Source organism: Cetorhinus maximus, chromosome 26 (assembly GCF_964194155.1).
Source record: "Cetorhinus maximus chromosome 26, sCetMax3.hap1.1, whole genome shotgun sequence".
Classification (NCBI taxonomy): Eukaryota; Metazoa; Chordata; class Chondrichthyes; order Lamniformes; family Cetorhinidae; genus Cetorhinus; species Cetorhinus maximus.
In genome coordinates, this window is record NC_135904.1 from 35,728,800 (window position 1) to 35,755,591 (window position 26,792).

General features: G+C 44.5%; 1 protein-coding gene across 1 annotated transcript in view; it reads right to left on the bottom strand.

Annotated features, from left to right (window-relative positions):
* Positions 1-25,551, bottom strand: part of minar1 (membrane integral NOTCH2 associated receptor 1) — a 99,738-nt gene extending 74,187 nt beyond the window's left edge. The window contains exon 1 of the mRNA XM_078529915.1: positions 23,380-25,551. Coding sequence (XP_078386041.1) covers positions 23,380-25,551 — 2,172 coding nt within the window. The remainder of the gene's footprint in view (positions 1-23,379) is intronic.
* Positions 25,552-26,792: the final 1,241 nt, after the last annotated feature.

Genomic DNA, 26,792 nt, shown 5'->3' on the forward strand with positions numbered 1-26,792 from the left:
CCTTGCTGCTCTTAGCACCCTGGGATACATTTCATCATGGTCTGGTGATTTATCCACTTTCAAAGATGCTAAAATGCTTAATATTTCCTTCCTCCATCCAATATTGCACAGTCTGCCTCCTTAACTACAATTTCTGCATCATCATTGTCTTTTATGAAGACAGACGCAAAATATTCATTGAGAACATCTGGTGCTGGTGGACAGGAGGCCCGATAACTCTGATTCCAATCCCCTTCAGCCTGAATTCAGCCCCCACGCTGCTAATGTTGGCTGATTCCTTGAGGGAGCAGCTGATTTCCTGCCCTTCCAGTACTAGCAAGCTGTGCCAGAGTGCCTGTCCTATGCCTACATTTCACCCGTGAATTTGAATTTAGGCTTCACACCAGCATGAATGGGCATATTCCACCCATTCTCTGCCCATAGTTAAACTTGGCCATCATTGTGGTGTGAGAATTAGATTTGCCTACATAACAAGAGTGTCTACAGTTCTGTTATAATTAATTGGATGTAAAGTGTTTTGAGTGGCCTGAGGACACGAGAGTTGTTATATAAATGCAAACTCTTTCTTTCTATGGACATACAGGAGAGGGAATTTTTCTTGAGCCCCACTAGGGTCACCGATGCTCCAGGATTGGCCTGGAGTCTCCAGGAATTGAAGATTAATGCAGAAGAATCGTGGCATTTAAAACAAAACATACCCTTTCATCTTTTTATTATTTGTAAAAACATTAAAGTTGGGAAAGGTAAAACTACTTGACGTACAGCTGCAAATCATCCAATCAGGTAATAGAGTCTGTTCCCTCTCCCATTGGTGCCACATGAATGGACACATTCAGTGACCAATAGCAGGGGAGTATGAGGGCTGTTGACAGAAGAAAGCCATGTGATGAAACCTCCAAGATTACATCCAGACAGAGTCGGCAACCCTGCCTCCAGAGTGAGTGGGAGCATGACCTAATTTGCTCAGGATTGAAGCTGAAGTGCTTCCCATTTTATTCATTCACAAATAAGAAAAGAAAATCCCTGGAGGAAACTGAATCAACCAACCTTGCTTCCCCCTTACATCCTGAAGCTACCAGGCTGGCCCTCTGAGTCGCCTTTGCACAACCCTCCTTGGCTGCAGCTCTTATTTCATGTCCCACCCCATGTGTCTGGGAGTTGGGACAATTGTAGGACTTCCAGGCACCACCTACCCTGCCACGCACCTGGGCCCATCTTAACATGTCCTGACTAGGGCAAACAGGGCGGTAAGACAGATACAATGACAGTGAAGTACTTACCCCTGTTTCCTCCTCTGATCCAGCTGCTGCCAATTAGAAAGCAGCTGATTAAGAATTTTAAGAATAAATTAGATAGATACATGGATGGGAGCAGTCTGGAGGGTTATGGACTAGGTGCAGGTCAATGGGACTAGCAGAATAATATTTCGACACAGACTAGAAGGGCCGAATGGCCTGTTTTCTGTGCTGTAGCATTCTATAGTTCTATGGTTCTATGATTACTGAGTGAGCTTCCTGTTTCAGGTGGTAAACCCCTTACATTGTGTAAGTTCAGGTGCTGAGTACCAGCACATGATTGCATTTTCCCAATGTGGTGGAGATGGTGGGGGCTTCAATGGATGTGCAGGGTGGGCTTTCAGTGAGAATCCTGTAGTGGATCAGGTCTCTGCTGCTGCAGGTGAACTGGCTGGAAGGAAGGCTGGTCACTTAGGAAGGGAGAGGCAGAGGGAGCTTGAACTGTGTTGATCTTCAGTAATAATCGCATAAGGAAGAACCTGGGAGGGGGGACTGATGTGACCAGGGCCCCAAGACGATCAGAAGCTGTGTTGACCAAAAGATCAAGACTTTCTGGTTACGCTCTATAAAAAGGATATGCCAGTGGTTTGGCAGGACGTGGCATTTTTGGAAAATGCCAATTCCACGAATGCATGGGGCAGAATTTTTAGGTCGGTGTGTGGGCGCACGCCCTATCCGATTGGACACGAAATTGCTCGAGATGACGTCGGGCGAGCGTCCCAACATCATCCCGCTCTTGTGTGATTTTTCGGTCAGAGTATTGGAAGTGTGCCCACTGACAATTAAGAAGACATTTAAAGTTGTTAAACTTCCAATTGTCCCCAATTTTTTGTGGTCCGTCCAACTTTACAGTTGGCGGTCGGGTGAATTTGCCAGGCAGACTTTGCATTTTTGATGAAACCTCATCCAAGGGCGGGATGGGGTTTCCGTTATTAAATTTAAAAAATAAAAATGTATGGACAGAATTTTCCTCATGTATATGTCCAGGTGACTGGTTCTGATGCGTGGAAACTTTTTTCCGAATTTTAAAATCTTTATTTAATTGTTTCGAAGTCTCCAGCTCCCTGAGGCAGCTCTCTACCTTCAAGGAGCTTTCATTCAGTGCTCACCCGTGCCCGTGCTTATGTCAGCGCCCACCCCCACCCCAGCAGCGCTGAGCATTTCAGCACACGTTTCACGCTAGCTGGCCATTAATTGGCCAGTCAACGTGAAATCGCAGTAGGGGACTGATCATGGGCAGTGGTCCGGTCCCTGGCCACTCCCAGGCCCACCAATCGCACCTGCCCATTGGCCTAAAAATCCTGCCCATGGATATTGAGTGCCAGAAATGCTTTAATGACCTCACTAGGTCAATTGGGATAAGTAGAGGTACGAGTGCTATGGAGAGACTGACTCACTGCTGGAAGTATGACTCACCTGCACTCTATCGAGGACCATATGGTGTAAAAGAAGAAATTAATGAGACTATTAACAAATACAAGACAAGAGACGCTGGCCAGCCCCCTCACCGCTTCTCCTTATATTTCATGATCTCATACCGCATTTCCTGAGACAAAATCTCAGGGGCTCAGTTGTTAAAAGGGCTATGATTCAGGAGTATAGACTTTGTGTGCAGGTAGTGTGGACAGCCCCTTCTCATAGATGGTGGAGAAGTCAGCAACCCCCATTGATACAATGCAAGAGGATTGGCATGAAACACCATGGAGATTTTTAAAATTCATTTCATGGGATGCAAGCATCACTGGCTAGCTCAGCATTTATTGTCCATCCCTAATTGCCCTTGAGAAGGTGATGATGAGCTGCTTTCTGAACCAACTTGATTCTGCCTGTTCAGGAGATCAGGGCAACTGATACATCATTTGGTGTGGTTTGTGTATTTTTCCAGTGTCATGACAGTGGATTGCAGCCCCAAATTACTTACAGATATATTGAACTTTTAAGGAAGGCATGTGTTTTTTTTTTAAAAGACATACAAGCAAAGACACTGAACAAAAGATGGCTGAGACTGTAAAGTAAGCACCTTCTGGAAAATTCCTATGTGGATTATACTTCACCAACTGGTCCAGAGAGAACATGGAATGCCGCACCTAAAAAGGTGTCAAGGCCTACTTCTGACAGAGACACTTGAAAGGAAGAGATGAAATTCAAAAGACTGAACTTTAATCTCCTGTAATTGCGGAGACAATGGAGACTGATTACCACATCTCAGCCGAAGCCATCTCCTGTTGAGTCAGAATGTGGAAATGGCCTGACTTGGAAGAAGACAGACTCTGGGCAAAAGACATGTTTGTTTTTTCCCTTCCATGAATACACAATAAAATGGATTAAAAAGCTAACTGCAGACCTGATCTGTGTGCTCTAATTCTGGTATGCTAATGTGTGCTGTGAGAGTCGCAGCAGAATAAAACCAACTAGGCATCCCTGTATCTTGTAGGTAAAGGCTTTATCTCTCTGTCGATGGAGGCAAGTCAGTAAAGCCACAATCAAAAAGGAAATAGGACAGCTTCTTCCCACCTGCAGAACTAAGTGTCTCCAAACCAACTGCGAAACTGCCAAAGTCAGCTCTACCAGAATCACCCAACTTAACAGCCATAATGTTTCGCCACCTACACCTCACAGACAAGCCAAAGACTGAGATTCATATATCTCAACTTATATTTGAGCTCAACTTCCCATTTCTGATCTGTATGTAAGTTGCATTCTTATTATTTTTTCTCGGGTTTTTAGTAACTAAGAAATTTATTTTTTCTTTGACTCAAGAAAGCCTGGTTAAATTGGCTCCTTCTAAAAAATAAATGCTTTTGTACAGGGAAAAGATATCCACAGGGGGAGAGATTCGTTTTAAAATAATCTTGTTGCTACTAACCGAGGGGGTTGAATAAAGAAAGGGACCCAGCTCATTCCTCCTCACCGGGAAGCCTAACAAAATTGGGGGCCCATTTGGGAAGTTAACAAGTTGGGGGCCTCGCCTGGGGACCGGTTGTATCAAATTGGGAGTCCCTTGTCCAGGATCATAACACCAGGATGTTCTTCTGTTACCTCTCTTATCTGCAGATTAATATTTGTAACTGCTCTCTCCCAAACATATTATTCGACATCTTACAGATTAACTGAATGATTCTTCAGCATCATGAAGAGTTTTATTATGTGATGCAGATGGAGGATAGTCCCTTTATTGGAAGAAATTGTCACTGATCTCTGCCTGATGACCACGCTGCTGGGAGCAGCGTGGCTTCTCTCTCCTGAGCATGAATGTTTTGAGCAGTGGATTGGCCTCCAGCACTTTCTCCCTTTTCACTGTCTCAAGCCCTATGCCCATATAATGGCCAAACTCTGGAAATTGCAACAAACCACATCAATTTTTGATTGTACTAGACTACAAGGAATCCTCCAGATCTATTCGGGCCCCAGAAACGAAACTTGTGAATTCCATTGGTATGTTTCCCATTGATCCTAGTGGCATCCAGAGCCCCATTGAAACTGTTCTTGGCCTCTGTCCTCAGCTACTCAGAAGGTGCCATCTGCCAAGGCTGAAGCAGGTGGCCCTAGTCTCCCAACAGCCATCCTGCCAATGTACTCTGGCTGAGCAATGCAAATACGAACATACGAATTAAGAGCAGGAATAGGCCACTCGGCCCCTCAAACCTGCTCTGCCATTCAATAAGGTCATGGTTGATTTAATTGTAACCTCAATCCCACATTCCTGCCTACCCCCGATAACCTTTCACCCCCATGTTAATCAAAAATCTACCTAGCTCTGCCTTAAAAATATTTAAAGACTCTGCTTCCACTGCCTTTTGAGGAAGAGAGTTCCAAAAACTCACTACCCTCTGAGAGGAGAAAAAAATTCTCCTCACCCGTCTTAAATGGGAAACCCTTTATTTTTAAACAGTGACACCTAGTTCTAGATTCTCCCACAAGAGGAAACATCCTTTCCACATCCACCCTGTCAAGACCCCTCAGGATCTTAAAGGTTTCAACCAAGTTGCCTCTTACTCTTCTAAATTCCAGTGGATACAAGCCTAACCTGTCCAGCCTTTCCTCATAAGACAACCCGCCCATCCCTGGTATAAGTCTAGTAAACCTTCTCTGAACTGCTTCTAACGTATTTACATCTTTCCTTAAAGAAGGAGACCAGTACTATACACAATATTCCAGATGTGATCTCACCAGTACCCTGTACAACTGAAGTGTAACCTCCTTACTTTTGTAATAAGTTCCCCTCACAATAAATTATAACATTCTATTGGCTTTCCTAATTACTTGCTGTACCTGCATACTAGCCTTCTGTGCTTCATGGAACACCCAGCTAACTGACATCCCTCTGAATCTCAGAGCTTTGCAATCTCTCACCATTTAGATAATATGCTTCTTTTTTATCCTTCCTGCCAAAATGAACATTTCATTTGTGCCCACATTATACTCTATTTGCCAGATCTTTGCTCACTCACTTAACCTATCTATGTCACTTTGTAGCTTCCTTATGATCTCGTCACAATTTACTTTCCTACCTATCCTTGTGTTGTCAACAAATTTAGCCACCATTCCTTCGGTCCCTTCATCCAAGTCATTTATATAAACCATAAAAAGTTGAGGCCCCAGCACTGATCCCTGTGGCACACCACTTGTCACATCCTGCCAACCAGAAAAAGACCCATTTATGCCAACTCTCTGCTTCCTGTTAGCTAGACAATCTTCTATCCATGCCAATATGTTACCCCCTAAACCATAAGCTTTTTTTCTCCACAATAACCTTTGATGTGGCACTTTATCAAATGCCTTATGGAAATCTAAGTACAGTACATCCACTGGTTTCCCTTTATCCACAGCACATGTAGCTCCTTCAAAGAACTCTAATAAATTGGTTAAACGTGATTTCCCTTGTACAAAGCCATGTTGACTCTGCCTATTTGCCTTGAATTTTTCTAAGTGCCCAGCTATGACATCTTTAATAATAACTTCTAACATTTTCCCTGTGACTGATGTTAGGCTAACTGGCCTATGGTTTCCTGCTTTCTGTCTCCCTGCCTTTTTGAATAAAGGAGTTATGTTTGCTAGTTTCCAATCCAATGGAACCTTTCCCAAATCTAGGGAATTTCAGAAAATTAAAACCAATGCATCAACTATCTCATTAGCCACTTCTTTCAAGACCTTAGGGTGAAGCCCATCCAAACCTGGGGATTTGTCAGTCCGCAGCCCCAACAATTTGCTCAATACCACTTCCCTGGTGATTGTAATTTTCCCGAGTTCCTCCCTCCATCCCTTTCATTTCCTGATTTCCAGCTATTTCCGGGATGTTACTTGTGTCCTTTATAGCAAAGACCGAAGCAAAATACCTGTTAATTCATCCGTCATCTCCCTACTTTCCATTACCAATTCTCCAGACGCACTCTCTATAGGGCCAATGCTCACTTTATTAGCTCTTTTCATTTTTAAATATCTATAGAAACTTTTACTATCTATCTTTTTATTACTAGCTAGCTTTCTCTCATACTCTAATTTTTCCATCCTTATTAATATTTTTGTCATATTTTGCTGTTCTTTATTTTCTTTCCAATCTTCTGACCTGCCACCCGTCTTTGCCTAATCATTTGCTTTTTCTTTAAGTTTGATACTGTCTTTAACTTTTTTAGTTAACCACAGACGATGGGCCCTCCCCTTGGAATGTTTCTTTCTCATTGGAATGTATCTATTCTGTGTAATCCGAAATATCCCTTTAAATGTCTGTCACTGAACTTCCATTGACATATCCTTTCACCTCATTTGCCAGTTCACTCTAGCTAGCTCTGCTAATTGCCCTTATTTAAGTTTAAAATACTAGTCTTGGATGCACTCGTTTCCCCCTCAAAATAAATGTAAAATTCAATCATGTTATGATCGCTGCTACCTAGGGGTGCCTTCACTATGAGGTTATCAATTAATCCTATCTTGTCGCTCAATACCAGGTCTAGTATAGCCTGCTCTCTGGTTGGCTCCAGAAAGTGCTGTTCTAAGAAACTATCCCGAAAACATTCTATGAATGTTTCTATGGATGAATCTACACTACTTTGTCCATCTGATTTTTCCAGTCTATATGTAGATTAAAATCCCCCATGATTATTGTTGTACCTTTCTAACAAGCTCCCATTATCTCTTCTTTTATACTCTGTCCTATTGTGTAGTTACAATTAGGAGACCTGTACACCACCCCCACAAGTGACTTCTTGCCTTTATCATTCCTCACCTCAACCCACTTCTACATCCTGGTTTCCTGAACATAGGTCATCCCTCCCTAATGTGCTACCACATGTCTCTGTAATGGTTATCATGTCGTACTTATGTATTTCTCTTTGCGTTATCAGTTCATTTGTTTTGTTTTGAATTCGACGTGTGTTTAGAGCCTTTAGTTTTGTTCTTTTATTATTTTTGTAGTTTCTAACCTTACCTGCTGATTTACTCTTAGAATTGTACTCCTTGTCCCTTCCAGTCATGGCCTGTTTATCATTTCCCATATTAATATCTTTTACTTTTGCCTTGCCCCCACTATTCAGTTTAAAACCCTCCCTGCTTCCCCAGTTATGCAGCTCGCAAGGACACCAGCCCCAGCAGGGTTCAGGTGTAGACCATCCCAACAGTACAGCCCCCACTTTATCAGCACTAGTGCCAGTGCCCCACAAACCGGAACCCACTTCTCCCACCCCAGCCCTTGAGCCATACATTCATTTCTCTAACCTTATTTGTCCTATGCCAATTTGCATGTGGCTCAGGTAATAATCCAGAAATTATTACTTTTGAGGTTTACTTCTTAATTTGGTGCCTAGCTCATCATACTGACTATGCAGAGACTCCTTCCTCATTCTGCCTATCTCATAGGTACCTACATGGACCATAACCACTGGATCCTCCTCCTTCCACTGCAAGTTCCTCTCCAGCCCTGTGCAGGTGTCTCGAACTCTGGCACCGGGCAGGCCACACAGCTGCCTGGACTCTCGCTCATTGCTACAGAGAACAGTGTCAATCCCCCTCACTATACTGTCCCCTACTACCACTTCATTCCTTTTTGCTCTCCCCACTTGAATGGCTTCCTGTACCATGGTGCCATGGTCAGTTTGCTCATCCACCCTGCAGCCCCTGTTCTCATACAAACAAGCTGAGAAAATCTCAAACCGACTGGACAATTACAGAGGCTCAGACTCCTGTACTCTTGCCCTCTGGGTCCTCTTACCTCCCTCACTCGCAGTCACACCCTTCTGCCCCTGACCACTGACCAAAGCAGAAGACCCTATCCTAAGTGGTGTGACTGCCTCCTGGTATAAACATCCAGGTAACTTTCCCCCTCCCTGATGTGTCGCAGTGTCTGCAGCTCAGCCTCCAGCTCAATGACTCTGAGCTGAAGTTCCTCGAGCCACAAGCACCTACTGCAGACGTGTTTACCCTGGATCACAATGTTATCCAGGAACTCCCACATGCTGCAGCCTTGACACATCACCTGATCTGCCATCCTTAATGTGTTTTAAATAATTACTTAATTATATTAATCACTTATTTATGTTGCTTTCTTATTATTTTATTAACTTTACCATCCATTTATGTACTTCTTAAACCTTAGGGATAGAATAGAACTTAGCCACTTACCAGATGCTAACCAAACGGCTAGCTCCTTTCCCTGTACTAGAGCAGGAGCCAATTCCTATGGGGTAAGAAAGATAGAAATGGGAAACGAAAACCTCCATCACCCCCCTCCCCACCACTTCACCAAACTCCCCCTCTCGCTAAACTTCAAGGCCTGAATTTTTCAGTGGGTGGGTGAGCTAGACAGGAGCGAGTGGGAGTGGTCGCGGAGCTGACTGCTGCCCGTGATCAGCTCCGCGCCGCCATTTTACACGGGTGGGCCAATTAAGGTCCACCCAGCATAAGTCGTGAGCCGTAGCGCTCAGCACTACCTGTGCGGGTGGGGGGTGGAGGGAGAGTCGGGGCCAGCTCTCTTTCACACATGCATGCGAAAGAGCACTTCAATCTCCCTTAGGCACGGAGCTACCTCAAGGGAGATGGAATCGCTAATGAAATAATTAAATAAATGGGAAAAAACATTAAACATGTCCCCTTGTGTGACAGTGTCAGATGAGGTTTTATATTTCACAGAACTTTTTTATTTGATTCATAAAAGCTTTAGGCAATCTTATCCCACTCGTGGATGAGGTTTCCTAAAAAACGTAAAGGCCGCTTGGCCTTTTCACCTGCCCGCCAACCGTAAGGTTGGATGGGCAGTGTTAACAATGACGCTAATTAATTCATTAATGGCCTTAACATGCCTATCAGTTTTCGGCGGGCGTGCAGCCAACTCCGGCATGTGCCCGCTGAACGAAACATCACAAGACAGTACGATGACATCGGGATGCACGCCCAACATCATCACGCGTCATTTTACGTGCCAGCGTTTCGGGCCCACCCCCGTATGCCAACTGAAAGATTCAAGCCCAAGTCTCCACTCAGTTAGTTAGCTGCACTCTGCCAAGGCTGCACTAAAGAACCCTGAATCTATAGTAAACTGAACTGGGGCTACAGTCCCCAGATTCAACCAATTAGCTCATTAACTACTCAGCTCCTACAGCTGAGAGTGAGTTTACCCTGTCTAAACTGTAAGAAAGAAAGAATGTGACCTGCTTCCACAGTACTTTCCAGTTACTGCTAATTACAGACTAGATTAGACTTCAGGAGCAAAATTTAAGAACAAAATTAACACTTATAACTCCCCTTCTCACCAAACTCCAAGGGCAGAATTTTGCCCTTGGTGGGCGGGCAGGCCCCACCGGCTCGGCGGCGGGCAGGCAGCCGATTGCCACCGCCGAAACGGGCCCGCCGCCATTTTAAGTGGGCGGACCAATTAAGGCCCACCCAGCGGGCTGCCCGATGGGAAGCGCTATGTGTTTCCTGTGCGAGTTGGGGGGGGATTCCCCAACTGTCAGAGTGAGCTGTTTCACACATGTGCACGAAAGAGCGCACATCTCCCTGAGGCAAAGGGCTGCCTCAGGGCGATCGCTGAAAGGCTGGCAAATATGAAAAATAGAACAATAAAAAATTCATTAACATGTCCCCATCATGTGAAAATGTCACATGAGATGGAACATGTTAATGAAATAAACAAAAACTTTATTAAACTTTTTAAATCCGAAATCAAACCTCATCCTGCCACTGGATGAGGTTTGTAAAAAATTCACCTACCCGCCTGCCCATTGGGCCTGTACGCTGAGCCGAAGTTCGCACGGGCCCCTCAAAATTGTCGACGATTGGCAAGTTAAGGGCCTTAACGAGGCCTTTAATTAATGGCGGGCACACGTCCCGCTGCATAGCGTGCCCGCCGACTGAAATACCGCGATGCTGCACGCTGACGTCGGGACGCTCACGTGACATTTTAAGCGCTGACGTGTGGACTCCGCCACCCGCATGCCAACCAGAAGATTCTGCCCCAAGTCTTCACTCAGTTAGCTCAGCTGCACTCCGTACCCTGGACTGTCAGTGAATAAATGAATTGTGGCCATCTCCTGTTTAAGGTGCACCAACATACAGAATGAAGCGAAATCACTTACCCGGACATTCAGGAAATGGTGATGTTGATGTGACTTTCTGACGGCCCTGTGTAGCCACATGGGAGGCATCAATGGCATGTGCTCTTGTGGGAATCCAACCACACAAAAGAAACTGATGATAGATCTCACTCTCTCTCTCTCTCCCTCCCCTTCTCTCTCTCTCTCTCTCTCTTTGTTTTGCTGGGTCCATGTGGAACTGGAGTGAACTCAGACTTGTCCTGAACAGGATATCTGTGATGTGTCTAATGCAGTGATGAACTGCTGAGTGTTCACTGAGATGAATGTTGGCAAAGGCTGTCTGGAAGCATCTGGCTGAGCAAAGGATAAGTGCTGTTGTCACTTTCACAGCCACAGATAAGGAAGTGCCTCTGGTGAAAGAGGCTATGAGTCAGGGTCCAGGAGCTGTTACATCCCTGTGATGAGATCAAGGAGATAGAATCTTCTCAGACACGACATGTAGATAAAACCCAGGTAGGCTCTCCATGTACTGTAGAGCCTGTGGGGCAGACACCTGCGGGTCAGGTGTTGTCTGTCTGTGTGTGGTGATGCACTCTCTCAGTTTCCCTCCTTTATTGCTTCATGCCTTTACCATCCTGTCCCTCACAGCTCAGGGAAAATGGAATCCCCAAAGGGAAACTATAATTTCACAAGAGACTCCAAACTCTCATCAATTTCACGTAACACCTTTAAATACACAGAAACTTACTCCAAAAATAATGGAAGTGTAACCTGGCTACTGGACCATCCAAAAATAGATGGTCTTCTCAAGCAAAGTTCAGGCCTTAATTTCATTTTATATTTTTGCTTTTGGTGGAGTGTTTTTTTCTCACTCCCTGACTACATGATGGTGGAAGGAGCAGATTGACTCTATTAGTCATCATGCAAATACTGAGGAGGACTGTGTGAATGAACAGCCTGGACACTGCTATGGTTAACAACACCATGAACTCAAATCAGCAGCATCTGTGGACAATCCCAAATAATGTCACTGTTTATAGATAGAGTTAGAACCAGCTTTGAATGTAAATCTAAAATCACATATTGTGCTTTGTAGAAACTTAAAACTGAGGATTGGCAAAATGCAAAACAGCCAACTGGCTTTGGCACATCGGATTTGCTGATGTGTTTGATGTATTTATGGGTATAATAGGGATGTGGGGCAAGCTGGAAAGTGGTGTTTAGAGTGGGAGGAGGCTCCTGTGGAGTGAAACACTGGTATAGACTGGTTGGGCTGAATGGCCTAATTTTCTACTTTAGATTCTTTGTCATTATTTGTGAAGCATTGATAGATTAATTCAGCCAGGAAAACCAGCCCACATTCCCTTGTGGATCATTCAACTTGGAATTAGTTGAAATTCTTAATGAAATACTTGTTCCTTGCCCTGAATTTTCAGTGGAGTATGGGCTTCTCAAAGAAGAATGCAGCATTTAAGCTTAGGGCTCCAAGAAATCGGGGATGAGAAAGACTGAACCATGAAAGTCATGGGAATCAGGATGTGGGAAATTGAACCATAAGTCAGTTATGTAGCTTCTCACGGGTTGTTGTTAAATGGACAGCCAACTTTCAGTGTTGTCAGGAGCAGAGTCTAGTTTTAAATAATTCATCCATTTACTGCTGTCATTGTCCATCAATTTGGACTGTTCCTTTGGGATAAATAAATCTTCTTAATTAATGCAGGATCTAAGCAGAGCTGAGGTAAGGGGTTTATATGTAGTTCCCTGTAGTTCTTGCTTGGTTCCACTCTTACCTATCAAATCATAATCAGAGCCTCCCTATCTCCCTGTCCCCCTGGCATTACCTCTGGAGACCCCCATAGATCTATCCTTGATCCTTCCTCATCCTTGTTTAAATGTTGCCCTTCTGGTGATACCATCCGAATGTATGGTGTCAGTTTTCACTGAAGATGCCAGGTCCAGCCCTCTTGATCCCTCAACAGCTTGTGTTGTCAGGCTGCTTGTCCAAAATCCAGCCTTTTATGAGCTGCAGTTTATTTTCAGTTAGCCATTGGGGAAACTGAACCCATCGTCTCCAGATCCAGAAATACACTCTGTATCCTTGCCATTGATGTCAAACCTTTCTCTGGCCACTTTCTCAGTTTAAATCTTATTGTTCCCAACTTCAAACCGGGCTGTTGATCCCACACCTTCTCCGTCACTGAGAACACCTATTTCCATATCAGTGACGTCAGCAGTCTCTGCCACTGTTTCAACCCATCTGCTTCTGAAAACCACATTCCTGCTTTTGTAAAGGCAAAACACTGCAGATGCTGGAAATCTGAAACAAAAATAAAAAGGGCTGGAGAAACTCAGCAGGTCTGACAGCATCTGTGGAGGGAAAGACAGAGTTAACATTTCGAGTCCGTATGACTCTTCATCAGAACCTTCCGAAGAATAGCCATACGGACTCAAAACATTAACCCTGTCTTTCTCTCCACAGATGCTGTCAGACCTGCTGAGATTTTCCAGCACTTTTTGTTTTTGTTCCTGCTTTTGGTACCTCTAGACCTGACTATTGAATCTTCTCCTAGGCAACTTCCCATCTTCCGTTCTCCATAAACTTCAGTTAACAAAACTCCGCTGCTCATACCCTCTCCCAAACGTGTTCAAACATTAGTCTGTACTCCTTAGTTTATAATGGTTTCTGGTCTTCAAACATGTCAGATTTAAATTTCTTATCCTTCTGTTTATGGCCTCGCTCCTCCCTGCCTCTGTAACCTGCTTCAACTCTAAAACTGCGATAGAAATCCATATGCCAATCCTGGCATCTTGTGCACCTTCAGCCCCCATCCCCACCATTGGCAGCCCTGCCTTCAGCTGCGTAGGCCATACGAATTGGAATTTCCTTCCTCAAAGTCTTCCCCTCAAATCCTGTCTTTATTCTTTGCTGTAATTTACAGAAGAGAAAGAAAAGCAAACAGCATGGTGAAAGACAAAAAGCTCACGATAAATCTTTGTCAGAAAGTAGGACAGGAGAAAGCTGAATCTGGAAAGAAAATTCAATCGTTATTGCAAATTGGAGTTAGTGGCAGATCTGTTGAATGGTAAACATGGCAACCATTTGAGGTAAGTTGGTAAAGCCATTTCTATGATGGATATTGGCTATAGATTGTCTTAAGGCAAATGGCACGACTCTTTACTGAACCTAAGCTTGAGGAAGCTGTACTTCTCCAACATTGCCAGATAGGCAGGCCTGTGTACAATATAGCCCTAAAAACAAAAAACTACTGCAGATGCTGGAAATCGAAAACAAAAACAGAATTACCTGGAAAAACTCAGCAGGTCTGGCAGCATCGGTGGAGAAGAAAAGAGTTGACGTTTCAAGTCCACAGTTGAAGGGTCATGTGGACTCGAAACATCAACTCTTTTCTTCTCCACCGATGCTGCCAGACCTGCTGAGTTTTTCCAGGTAATTCTGTTTTTGTTTACAATATAGCCCTGTCTGTTTCAGATGTTATCTGATATTCCTGGTATCTCTTGTTTATTCCTCTTCAGCAAGTGTATTAATTCCAGTGACATAGAATGCTGAAACATTCCTTATAAAGCTTAGAAAGATAAGGTAGAAACATTTCTACCCTGCACATGTGAAAATATAACTGACTTTGTAAATGACTTTGTAAAATGGACTAAAGTGGACTGTATGTGCTGTGTGTGGAAACAGGAACACTGCAGTCTTCCCCAGCGAGCGTTAGTGGCTTGCACTTAGAATCAAAGCCAGCACACACTCGATGCAATAACATGCACTACTGCCTGGGAAGTAGTGCAGGGAATTACTGCAACGCCGGGAAGGGAGAGAGCTCAGGACCGGATGCTTTCCCTGCCCCTGTATGCACAGTTCCTGTCTCCACCATGAATAATGCAAATCTTGTGTGAACTTTAGCTCCAAAGAATGATAAAGAATTTAAATTATACTGGCAGAATTTTATGTTGCCTGCTTCACGAATACATTTACCATTTTATCACATTATTATAAATGAGCTGGTATCTATAGCCAAAAATGCAAAGTAAAAATTGCCCTTCAGTCTCCTCCCTAAATCACCATCTTAATAAACACCAGTGCTCACCCAATTCAGTTCACTCTGCATGACATTAAGGAGCAATTGAGTGCACTGGACACTCCATACATGTTGCCCACATCCTAAGAATAAGATGATTTTTTAGAAAAATCACAACATCTCTAAAGGTCAGACCAGCAGAACCTGCATAACATCCACACCTGGGCTGGCAGCCATGAAGTGATATTTACACTACTACTTAAAAAAGGGATCATTTCCACCCTGAAACACCTCACTACCTGCTCCTGACCTTTAACACTGAAACATGGGAACAGGAGTAGACCAGTCCACCTCTTGAAGCTGCTTAATTAAGTAGATTAAATTAATCAATTAAATTAGATCAGAGCTGATCTATACCTCAACCCCATTTATTTGCCTGTGCTCCATATCCCTAATACCCTTACCTAACAATAACTGGGCTATCTCAGTCTTGAAAATTCAATGCCCTCCCACCACCCTCCCCCCAGCATCCACAGTTATATGAAGAGAGAATTCCAGATTTCCACTAACCATTGTATGAAAAAATGCTTTATGATCTAGCTCTATGATTACACTTCTTTATTCTGGATTTCTCCAAAGGAGGAATTTGTTTCTTTGTATCTTACCCTATCAAATTCCTTCCTCATTTCAAACAGATTGCATCTCAGCCTTCTAAACTTAAGGAATAGAAGTCAAGTTTATGCAACCTGTCTTCATAATTTGACCCCACTATTTTTTGGTAAATCTATAGTCTAACACCTCCAACACTCATATTTTCTTCCACCACCGAATCCCCAATATACATAATTTAAGGTGCACCATTGACCAGAAGCTTAACCCTGGGATTTTTCATATCAATACTATTGCTTACAAAAATAAAATAGAAACTGTTTACTCTGCACATCTCCTGACTCTTCAAAGCCTCCCCATTATTTATAAACCTTGCCTGGAGTTTGGAACACTTCCCCTGGAATACGGCAGCAACAGCAACATTCAGGAATTTCAGTGCTATTCAGAACCGCTCAGTTTAATTCATTGATGCCTCTGGCACCGTCTGGCATCACTTTCACACGATGACTGTGGGATGTATGATCTACAAAATGCTCTGCAGCATCTCATCTGAATTAACCCAATAGCCTCTCCCCTTCCCATTTGATCTTTATCACCCAGAGAAATAAGAGCAGCACCTCCAGGTTTTCCTGTAAGTCACACGCCATCGTGACTTGGACATGTATCAGTGTTTCTTTATTGCTGCTGGATCAATACCCTGACATTCACTACCATCACCATTGTGGGATTACCATCAGTACAAAGACTATAACAGTTCAAGGGGAAGACCCACAGCTTCTCAGGACAACCATGGATCAGCAATAAATGTGAGCTTGTAAGCATGATCCATATCTTGAGAAAAAATAAAGATGTGATACTAGCGATGTAAAGCACCTGAATACAGAAGTGGCCTGAATCAAATCATTTTGACATTATTCATTATTATCCAAGTTTTGACCAATTTGACTCCTATGTTAAAATAAATTGCTGGTATTTATTAGGATTTATTTTGCGATAGAGTGACGACTAGGTATTTTACTCCTAGCAGTGTATTATAGATAGATTGGGTCGAATTTAATCCTTGGTGGTGTAATGAAGAGAATTGACACAACATGTCTGGGTATTAAAATGTGCATCTTTTTTGCCAGTGATATATTTAAGGAAGGAATTGAGCTTATCAATCACATAAGACTTGTGTAATGGATACCAGGGCTGGGATTGAACATTTTGTTTTTGGGAACACTTCCATTTTAGGATTTCAAAAACTTAAGTTCTCCAGCATTCTTGCATCTACACAAGTGAGTTTAAACTGATGGAGTGTATTTACACTTTATAAGCTGGAAATTCTTATCGGGTAACTTAGCGCATGGTCTTTTTATTGAAACAAGAGGTATAAACTGGTATAGATCAGCTTAGTGATCCTATCCCATAGTCTGTATACCCGGGAAGCTTTCTCATACTGCACAGTAGTGAACCTCCACCATATCAGTCACCATTTTTGCTGGTAATGTAGCAACAGTAATAACCGACTGCTTGTGGTGTGTCACTGATCCATGTAGCCAAATGATAACGATACAGACAATAAAGTTCATACACGGCAATGAAAGTGTAATGCCAATAGGTCTGTAGTTCACAAAGAGCCATGTATGAGTATGCCACACACTTCTCATGGTATAAAATGATATGGTATAACTTTCAGGCTCTGAATTTGTTTTTAGAAATGAATGAACAGATTTACAATTCATAGAATTGTAGGCACAGAGAGAGGCCATTTGACCCATCATACCTTTTTCTGGCTCATGAAACATCCAATTTTTCCGTTTCCCTGTTCTCTCCTCATTGCCTGCAAGGTTTTCCTTTTAGACCGGGTTAGTGACTGATGACCATAGCACTGCACTGTATTTTCCTCAATATCTTTCTGTAATTTATATTTGTTCAGAACAATCTACAGATTACTGTTGTTTATTTTGGTTCTGCGTCAGGTGTCCAGTGAGCCCAATCTTCACTTTGTAGAGATATATCTTTCTGAAGATCTCTCTGTGCCTGTGACATTGTATACCTATCATTGTTTACTGTTCTAAACTCTCACTGGCTATAATTCATGATTAGGAATGAGCGAAGATTTGGAATATTGTGACTAGTGGTTTATATTTATGGAGCATTTAGGAGGGTTATATTTTGGGCTGTCTCGTTGGTTTGTATATGTAGCAGCAACTAGCAGAGGATGAATTGAGGCTGTAACTCTCCATGCCCAGATACTGCTTCACGTATAAGATAAAATGATGCACATCTAGAAATCGTATTTCCATCATTGGTTTCTTCTTTCCTTAGTCTGGACCTGTTCTTCCAAATCTCACTCAGGCGCAGTTATAATACACCTTTTGCATCACTGCAAGGAGCCCTCTGCAAGAATTTATAGCATTGTAGTTGGTGTTGATTGTGTGTGAACCAGTCTTAGGCTGGTTCAGCTTCACATTGGTTACACTATAAACTATAATTGGTTGAAGCCAACTTGTTCAACCTTAAAACTAAAGTTCTGTTCTAGTTTGATGGGCTGCTGGACATCTCTAGGCTGCTAATACTTGGAAAGTGATGATTATGTCGTTAACTCCATGCCTAACATAAAATATTTCACCCTCAATAGAATCAGTGTATTACCCATGTGTTTAGTTTAATCTGCCACTAGTCTAAGTCTCAAACATTACCTGCAGACTTAAATTTATTGAAATTAGAAGATTGGCAGGAGCCTTCATTCTCAGTTTGCATTTATGCTGCAAGTTTAGTGTCTGTGTAAAATGGTCTCAGTGACAAAATGTAAATCAAGATTTAAGAATCAACTACACCTAGGAGACAAACTTAAATAATTTTCTAAGATAAAAGCAAAAAACTGCGGATGCTGGAAATCCAAAACTAAAACAAAAATACCTGGAAAAACTCAGCAGGTCTGGCAGCATCTGCGGAGAGGAACACAGTTAACGTTTCGAGTCCGAAAGACCCTTCAACAGAACTAATTTTACTTAGTTCTGTTGAAGGGTCATTCGGACTAGAAACGTTAACTGTGCTCCTCTCCGCAGATGCTGCCAGACCTGCTGAGTTTTTCCAGATATTTTTGTTTTTGTTTTAAATAATTTTCTACTTGGCTTAAATTTAAGGTAAGGGCATTTTAACTAAAGGTATGGCAGAGGAGCTCAGTCCCAGGTGTTGTACAGCCTGCAGTATGTGGGAAGTCTTAGACGCTCCTGGCAGTCTGGGTGACCACATCTGCAGGAAGTGCCACTGGTTTGACCAGCTTGAGCACTAGGTTTCAGGGCTTGAGCATCAGCTAGAGGCACAGCAGTGCATCCGCAAGGCTGAGAATAACATTTTTAGACGTGGCCACCCCGCAGCTTAAGAAAGTGCAGTTAGAGAGGGAATGGGTGACCACCAGTCAGAAGAAGGGAGGCAGGCAGTTAGTCAGGAAAGCCCCAGAGTGCATCTCACTCAAGAACCGTTTTTCTATGTTGGAAAATGGTGAGAGTGACGGTTCATCTGGGGAGTGCAGCCAGAGCCCAGCTGCACAAGGGGGCAGCAGAAAGAGAGGAAGAGCAATAGTGGTAGGAGACCCAATAGTGAGGGGTGCAGGCAAGCATTTCTGTGGGTGCAGACGTAACTCTAGGATGGCGTATTGCCTCCCTGGTGCCAGGGTCAAGGATGTCACTGAATGGCTGCAGGGCATTCTGAAGGGGGAGGGTGAACAGTCAGAGATCATGGTTCATATTGGTACTGGCAACATAGGTAGAAAGAGGGATGAGGTCCTTCAACAAGAATTTAGGGAGCTAGGTAGCAGATTGAAAAGCAGGTCCTCAAAGGTTGTAATCTCTGGATTACTCCCAGTGCTAGGTGTTAGTTGAGTATAGGAACAGGAGGATAGAGCAGATAAATGCGTGGCTGAAGATTTGTGCAGGAGGGAGGGCTTTAGATTCCTGGATCACTGGGTCCATTTCTAGGGAAGGTGGGACCTGTAAAAGTCTGATGGGTTGTACCCGAACCTGAACGGGACCAACATCCTTGTGGGGCTGGAGGGGTTAGGGGTTTGCTAGTGCTATTGGTGGGGGTTTAAACTAATTTGTAAGGGGGGTGGGATATGGCGTGGAGGTATAGTAGGGGGTGATGCATAGACAAGTATAGAAGAAAAATCAAATCAGTCTGGGAGGTAGAGCATATTTAGTCAATTTAAGGCACAGGGAGCATGGCAAGGCTGGATGGCAATTGTTTTAATGCAAGGAGTCTTGTGAGTAAACAGATGAGTTGAGGGTGTTGATTAACACATGGGGATATGATATCATTGCTATCACGGAGACATGGTTGAGGGAGGGGTCGGATTGGCATCTCAATATTCTGGGGTATAGAATCTTCAGGTGAGGCGGGGCTGGGTGGGGGGTGGGGGGGCGGTGGGCCGGTGTAAGAGACGAGGTGGTGTTGCGATATTGATCAAGCTGTCAATTACCGCAATAAGGAGGGCTGATATCTTAGAAGATTCCTCAAATGAGGCCATATGGGTAGAAATTAAACACAAAAAGGGGCAATCACACTACGGGGGAGTGTACTATAGACCTCCCCAAACACTCAGGGAGAGATTGAAGGGCAGATATGTAGGCAAATCTCAGAGAAGTGTAAAAATAATAGGGTAATAATATTAGGGGATTTCAACTTCCTCAATATTAACTTGGATAGGCAAAGGCTTAGAGGGGGCAGAATTCTTAAAATGTATCCAGGAGAGCTTTTTAAGCCAGCATGTAGAAAGTCCTACAAGAGAAGGGGTGGTGCTGGACTTAATTTTAGGGAATGAAGCCGGGCAAGTGGTAGAAGTGTCAGTGGGGGAGCATTTCGGTGATAGTGACCATAACTCAGTAAGATTTAAGCTACTTATGGAAAAGGACAAAGATAGACTGGAAATGAAGGTTCTGAATTGGGGGAAGGCTGATTTCAATATGATAAGGCAGGATGTGGCCAAAGTGGACTGGGAGCAGCTACTTGGAGGAAAATCTAGATCAGAGCAGTGGGAGTCATTCAAAAAGGAAATAGTGAGGATGCAGGGCCAACATGTTCCCGTAAAGGTGAAGGGTGCGACCAAGCAATCCAGAGAATCCTGGATGTTGAGGAATGTACAAGATTGAATAAGGAAAAAAAGGGAAGCTTATGATAGATACCGAGGGTTCAAAACAGCGGAAGCCCTAGAGGTGTATAGAGAGTGCAGGGAGTTACTTAAAGAAGAAATTAGGAGAGCGAAGAGGTGCCGTGAAAAAACACTGGTGGGTAAAATAAAGGAAAATCCAAAGGCATTGTATAAGTATATTAGGGGCAAGAGGATAACCAGGGAAAGAGTAGGGCCCATTAGGGACCAAAATGGCAATCTGTGTGGGGAGCTGGAAGATGTAGGTGAGGTTTTAAATGAGTACTTTGCATCTGTATTCACCATAGAGAAGGACGATGTAGGTATAGAAGTCAGGGAGGGGGACTGTGACATACTTGAACAAATTAGCAATGAGAAGGAGGAGGTATAAGCAGTCTTAGCGGGCTTAGAAGTGGATAAATCCCCAGGCCCAGGTGAGATGTATCCCAGGCTGTGGGAGGCAAAAGAGGAGAATGAGGCGGCCCTGACATTAATTTTCAAATCCTCTCTGGTCAAAGAAAAGTTGCCAGAGGACAGCTAATGTGGTACCATTATTCAAGAAGGGTGGTAGGGATAAACCAGGGAACCATAGGCTAGTTAGTCTAACATCAGTGTTAGGAAAACCTTTGGAAAAAATTCTGAGGTACAGAATTATCTCCACTTGGAGAGGCAGGGATTAATCAGAAATAGTCAGTGTGGCTTTGACAGGGATAGAATATGTCTAACAAATTTGATTGAATTTTTTGAGGAGGTGACTAGGTGTGTAGATGAGGGTAGTGCAGTTGATGTAGTCTACATGGACTTCAGTAAGGCTTTTGACAAGGTCTCACATGGGAGACTGGTCAAGAAGGTAAAAGCCCATGGGATCCAGGGCAATTTGGCAAATTGGATCCAAAATTGGCTTAGTGGCAGGAGGCAGAGGCTGTTTTTGTGACTGGAAGCCTGTATCCAGTGGTGTACCGTAGGGTTCGGTGCTGGGTCCCTTGCTGTTTGTAATGTAAATGAATGATCTAGACATGAATGTAGGAGGCATGTTCAGTAAGTTCGCAGATGACACAAAAATTGGTGGTGTGGTAAATAGTGAGGACAAAAGCTTTAGATTACTGGATGATATAACCAGGCTGGTCGGATAGGCAGAACAGTGGCAAATTGAATTTAATCCTGAGAAGTGTGAGGTGATGCATTTTGGCAGGACTAACACAGCAAAGCAATACACAATGAATAGTAGGACCCCTAGGAAGTACAGGGGATCAGAGGGACCTTGGTCTGCATGTCCTTGAACATTGAAGGCAACAGGACAGGTGGATAAGGTGGTTAAGGTGGCATATGGGATACTTGCCTTTATTAGTCGAGGCACTGAATACAAGAGCAGGGATTTTTTGATGGAGCTGTATAACCACATCTGGATTGTGCAGTTCTGGTCACCAAACTATAGGAAGGATATGATTGCACTGGAGAGGGTGCAGAGGAGATTCACCAGGATGTTGCCTGGGCTGGAGCGTTTCAGCTATGAAGAGAGACTGGATAGGCTGGGGTTGTTTTCCTTAGGGCAGAGAAGGCTGAGGGGGGAACCTGATTGAGGTTCACAAAGTTATGAGGGGCATAGATAGGGTAGATAGGGAGAAACTTTTCCCCTTAGTGGAGTGGCCAATAGCCAGGGGGCATCGATTTAAGGTAAGGGGCAGGAGGTTTAGAGGGGATTTGAGAGAAAAAAAATCACCCAGAAGCTGGGGGGATATCTGGAACTCACTACCTAGGATAGAGGTGGGAACCTTCAAAACATTTAGGAAGTATTTAGATGAACATTTGAAACGCCATAGCCTACAGGGCTACAGGCCAAGTGCTGGAAAATGGGGTTAGCGTGGATGGGTGCTTGATGACCAGCGTGGACACAATGGACCGAAGGGCCTGTTTCCGTGCTGTAAAACTCTACGACTATGACAATGACAAGTCAAATGAGACTCTGCTTCCTTCTTGAGTCAGGTGGAATCCTAATTTCCGATTTACACAACACGTATTTAGCACCTGACAGCAAATCATTGCTTGGCTCTGGTGCCAACCACTGCTCATGCCAGCATGTTGTGAAGTCTTGTGTGCACATATTTATACAGGACACCCATGGCATTGCTCAGTGTGAGTGTAAGGAGCGCCGTGTTATAATAGCGATATCATCAAAAAAGGTGCCAGCGAAAGTGTGATGCGAGGCGTGCCATTTGGTACCCTGTATCTTACTGGTCCCGATTCTGGATTCGGCTGCATTCACAGAGTTAGAATATATTAATTTTATACCATAATATAAGATAATTGTTTTGCATTTGGCAAGCATTTTCTGTAAGCGTCACCTTTACTTCCTGTCACACCTTCCCTGACACTTGGTTGATAACATTGGCCGTCGCTTTAAAACATCAACGTTTCCACTCGCCTAGAACAATGCCCGGGCATCTCTGTTACTTTACAACACCTTAGAGTGAATGGTCATTGATTTTTCGACCCGTTTGACTTTTATGTTCCTTATTAGTAGCTAGGATAACTAAACAGTGAGCAGATTCATCACTGGCACAGTGCTGCTGTCGGCCTTGTGAGGGTCTGTAATTACATCTGATCCATTTAAATTAGATCGCTTTACGCGCACTAAACAACTCCAATTCTCCAATGACGCTTTTTCGGCGCAGGCGGCTGATTTGCTATCAGTTGCCCTTGTATCATTCACGAGAATTGCTTCATGTGAAGCGACTCTCCGGGAGACAAGGTGAGAAAGCCAATCTGTCAGGAAGTAATACAAATACCTCTCTGCTTTTGCGTTGAAAATCCTTGCTGTCTGTTAGCACCTGCTGTTTGCCCTCCTCCAGGGTGATGCCAGGCTCGCCGCTGTTGCCCACCACCCTCCAGTCCCGGGGAGAGTTGGAGATGCTGGCGATCTTGGACTCAGTGGCGCTGTTCTCCTCCGTCAGGGATTTGGATGATCTTCTGACGAACAAACTTTTTCTCAGGGCCTTGACGCGGAGACTCTCGTTGTTGCTGACGGGAGAGACTGTCTCCTGCGCCGGCTCCTGGATCTTCTGATCCAGTTTGTTGAGTTTGGCCAGAACCTGGGAGATCTCATCCCGGACCCCGGACAAGCTCTCCAGCTTCCTCTCAATCTCGCCGATCCTCAGCACCAGCTTGCAGACGCTCATCTTGAGTTCTTCATCGCCGGGCTGGTTGGGGAGAAGCCCCTTGCCCATATCCTTGTGGGGGCCGCTGGTATTAACCGGGGTCCGCTCCGGGCTCTCGCAGCCTGATTTGGGCAGGCGGGACAGGGAACCGCTGCTATTATAGCAGGACTGCAGGAGACCCGTGGACCCGTTCACACTCATGTCGTCCAGAAATCGGAAGATGTCACTGATATCATCACTGAGAGCCTCGGAGTCCTCGTCCGACTGTTTGACGGGCACTTTCTCCCCGTACTTGGGGTGATACCCCTGGGGACCCTCCTTGCACTTGCCCCGGACGGCCTGTTCGGTCTGGGTTCCCACACTTGTCTTGTCGAAGTCCCGCGGCTGTGAGGTGCAGCTGACACTTTTGTCTTTCACCTTCCTCTGGCTACAGTGCACAGCCGCCTCCAGCTTGGTGCTGAACTGGTTGACCGCCTGGCCCAGTGATTCCTCGCCGCCCCCTCCAGCCTGTTGGAAGTAGGACTGTGCCCTGTCCATGGTGCTGATCGCCTCGGCCGCCGCCGCCGCCTGCCTCTGGCGGGCGTCGGCCAGCAACTCATCTTTGACATTGCCCTGATATCGGTGAGTGTTGTGTTTCTCTCCAGAAAAATATTTTTCACAGTCCTGGACTGTGTCGTTGTTCAGACTCCAGCTCTTTAGAAGCCAAGGTGCCGGCTTGTTTGGTTTGGAGGAGAATTTCCGGGGCTCCTGTGAGATAGTACTTGGACCAAAGTAGGTGGTTCCTTGAAGATCATCCAGACTTTCATGTTTGACATATCTCTTTTCTTGGCTTGTCGATGGCATCGAATCACAGTAAGGATTGTTATAGGGCATCTCAAAACTGTTACTGAAAAAGGTAGAAAAACGTGAGCCATGTTTTCTAACGTGGGATCCATTGTCCTCATCCTCTGAGTCTTTGTCCATTGGCACCAACTTGGCAACACAGGGGAGCATGTCCTGAAGTTCGCCATTGAACACAGACCTGCCCTGTACACAGGGAGTGATTCCGAATGCTTCGTCGCTGGAATCAAATGTCCCATTCCTGTCATTCTTCCTGCTTGGGGAGTCTTGGTCGGAGTTTGAATCCTGGTCCGGATCCATCGGGAAATATGTAGTCTGCATAACGCACGCCTGAGGATCGATACCGTTAAAAGTTGGGGACGTTTGTACTCGGTCGAGTGAGGCTGCCCTCCCTGTATTCTCCTCCGCCCCCTCATCCCTGAACGCGAGGAAAAAATTGGGATCCGAAGTGCAAATGAGACGCTGGCAGTCTTTACAGTCAGACGCGGGACATATATTAGAGCCTCTGGGTGCCGAATGCTCACTGCAACCCTCCCTGTGCATCGGGTCGTGGCTGGATCCAGGGGAGCGAACCCGGCAGATTTCAGTGTCTGATCGGCAGCATTCAAAAGATTCATTTTTCCTGACCTTGTGCTGTTGTCGATGAGGCAGCTTCTCCTTCGCGACCCCACCGTTCATCTGAATCAGATTAAACATGGTGACGATATCAGCAGCGATCATGATCTTTTTGGACTGGGGACTGTCCACATTGCACCGTAATTTCTCTTTGAAAAGAGTGGCTGGGAAATTCGGGTCCAGGCAGGCGGTGTAAAATAAAAGGCTCCTCAGCTTTGCCAAATGAGTTAAATCAAAGCGAGCACAAAGCAATTTACACAGATCCTGATAGGAAACCGTGCTGTGGTTCGTATCCAATTCCTCCAAGATCCGCACGAGAAAAAGCGAGTATTCCGGGGCCGCTTCCATTTTCCTCCTCTGCGATTCTATCGATTGAAAAGCAATTGATTTCCACCCTCCCTCTAAAGAAATAGAAATCGAATCTTATTGTGTTGCTCCGGGTTATAACCAGCTCATGTGCTTTTGTTAAAACACATTTTGAAGCAATTGATCTTTTCTTTAAACTTCCCACAAAAATAAAAGACTAAGAGAGTCTGAAGGGTCTATTACCTCTAGAATTGAAGAGCTCAGTGTTGTACATATTCCGCACATACCCTGTACATACCGTGTGCAGGTGGCTTAGCTGCCTGGAGTCCTGGTTAACAATTAATTCGCAACCAATAATACGAACGGACCAATAACTCCCAGAGAGAAAGAGCCAGTTTGTCTACATCCCTCGTCTTATTTTCTTCAACTTCAGATGCAGAAATACATCGCGATCTGCAATGAAAACGCCGAGCCTCGCTGAATATCCATGGTCGGTCAGTTACACGTTTGGAGGAAGGAGCTGTCCACAGGCAGGAGGGAGTGAATGGTGCTGAAAGGAAGGAGCTGTCCACAGGCTGGAGGTGCTGAAAGATTAGGAATCACATTGTTTCGCTCCAGCGTTACGTCATTAACATTCAATCCAATGGATCAGCTTCAGGGAGAAACATAACGAGGAGCGCTCAATGTGTAGAGCTGACAGGAACTGTACGCAATTTCAAACTTTCCTTATTCTTTGACAAACCAACCAGATGTAATTAGAAAGAGCGGTACTGGAGGAATGACAACATCAAACAATGTGTTCGGCGATGTTGGTTGAAAGATAATATTGGCCAGGATCCCAGCACAACTTCCATCCCCCCCCCCCCCCCCGCCCCCCCTCCACCCCTTTCTCTTTTTCCAATAGGAACAGGAGGATACCATTTGGTGCCTTAAGCCTGTTCCTCCATTCAATTAGACCATTGCTGATCAGTATCTTAACTCCATCTACATGCTTTGGTTCTGTAACTCTTAATACAGTATCACAGTATATTTACAGTGCAGGAGGAGGCCATTCGGCCCACCGAGTCTGCACTGGCTCTCTGAAAGAGCATTCCACCTAGTCCTACTCCCCTGCCTTATCCCTGCAACCTTGCACATTCTCTCTTTTCGGATAGCAATCCAATTTCCTTTTGAATATCTCGATCAAACCTGCCTCCACCACCCTTTCAGGAAGTTTGTTCCATACTCCAACACCCTCTGGGTGAAACATTTTTTTCTTCACATCACATTTACCCCTTTTGCCA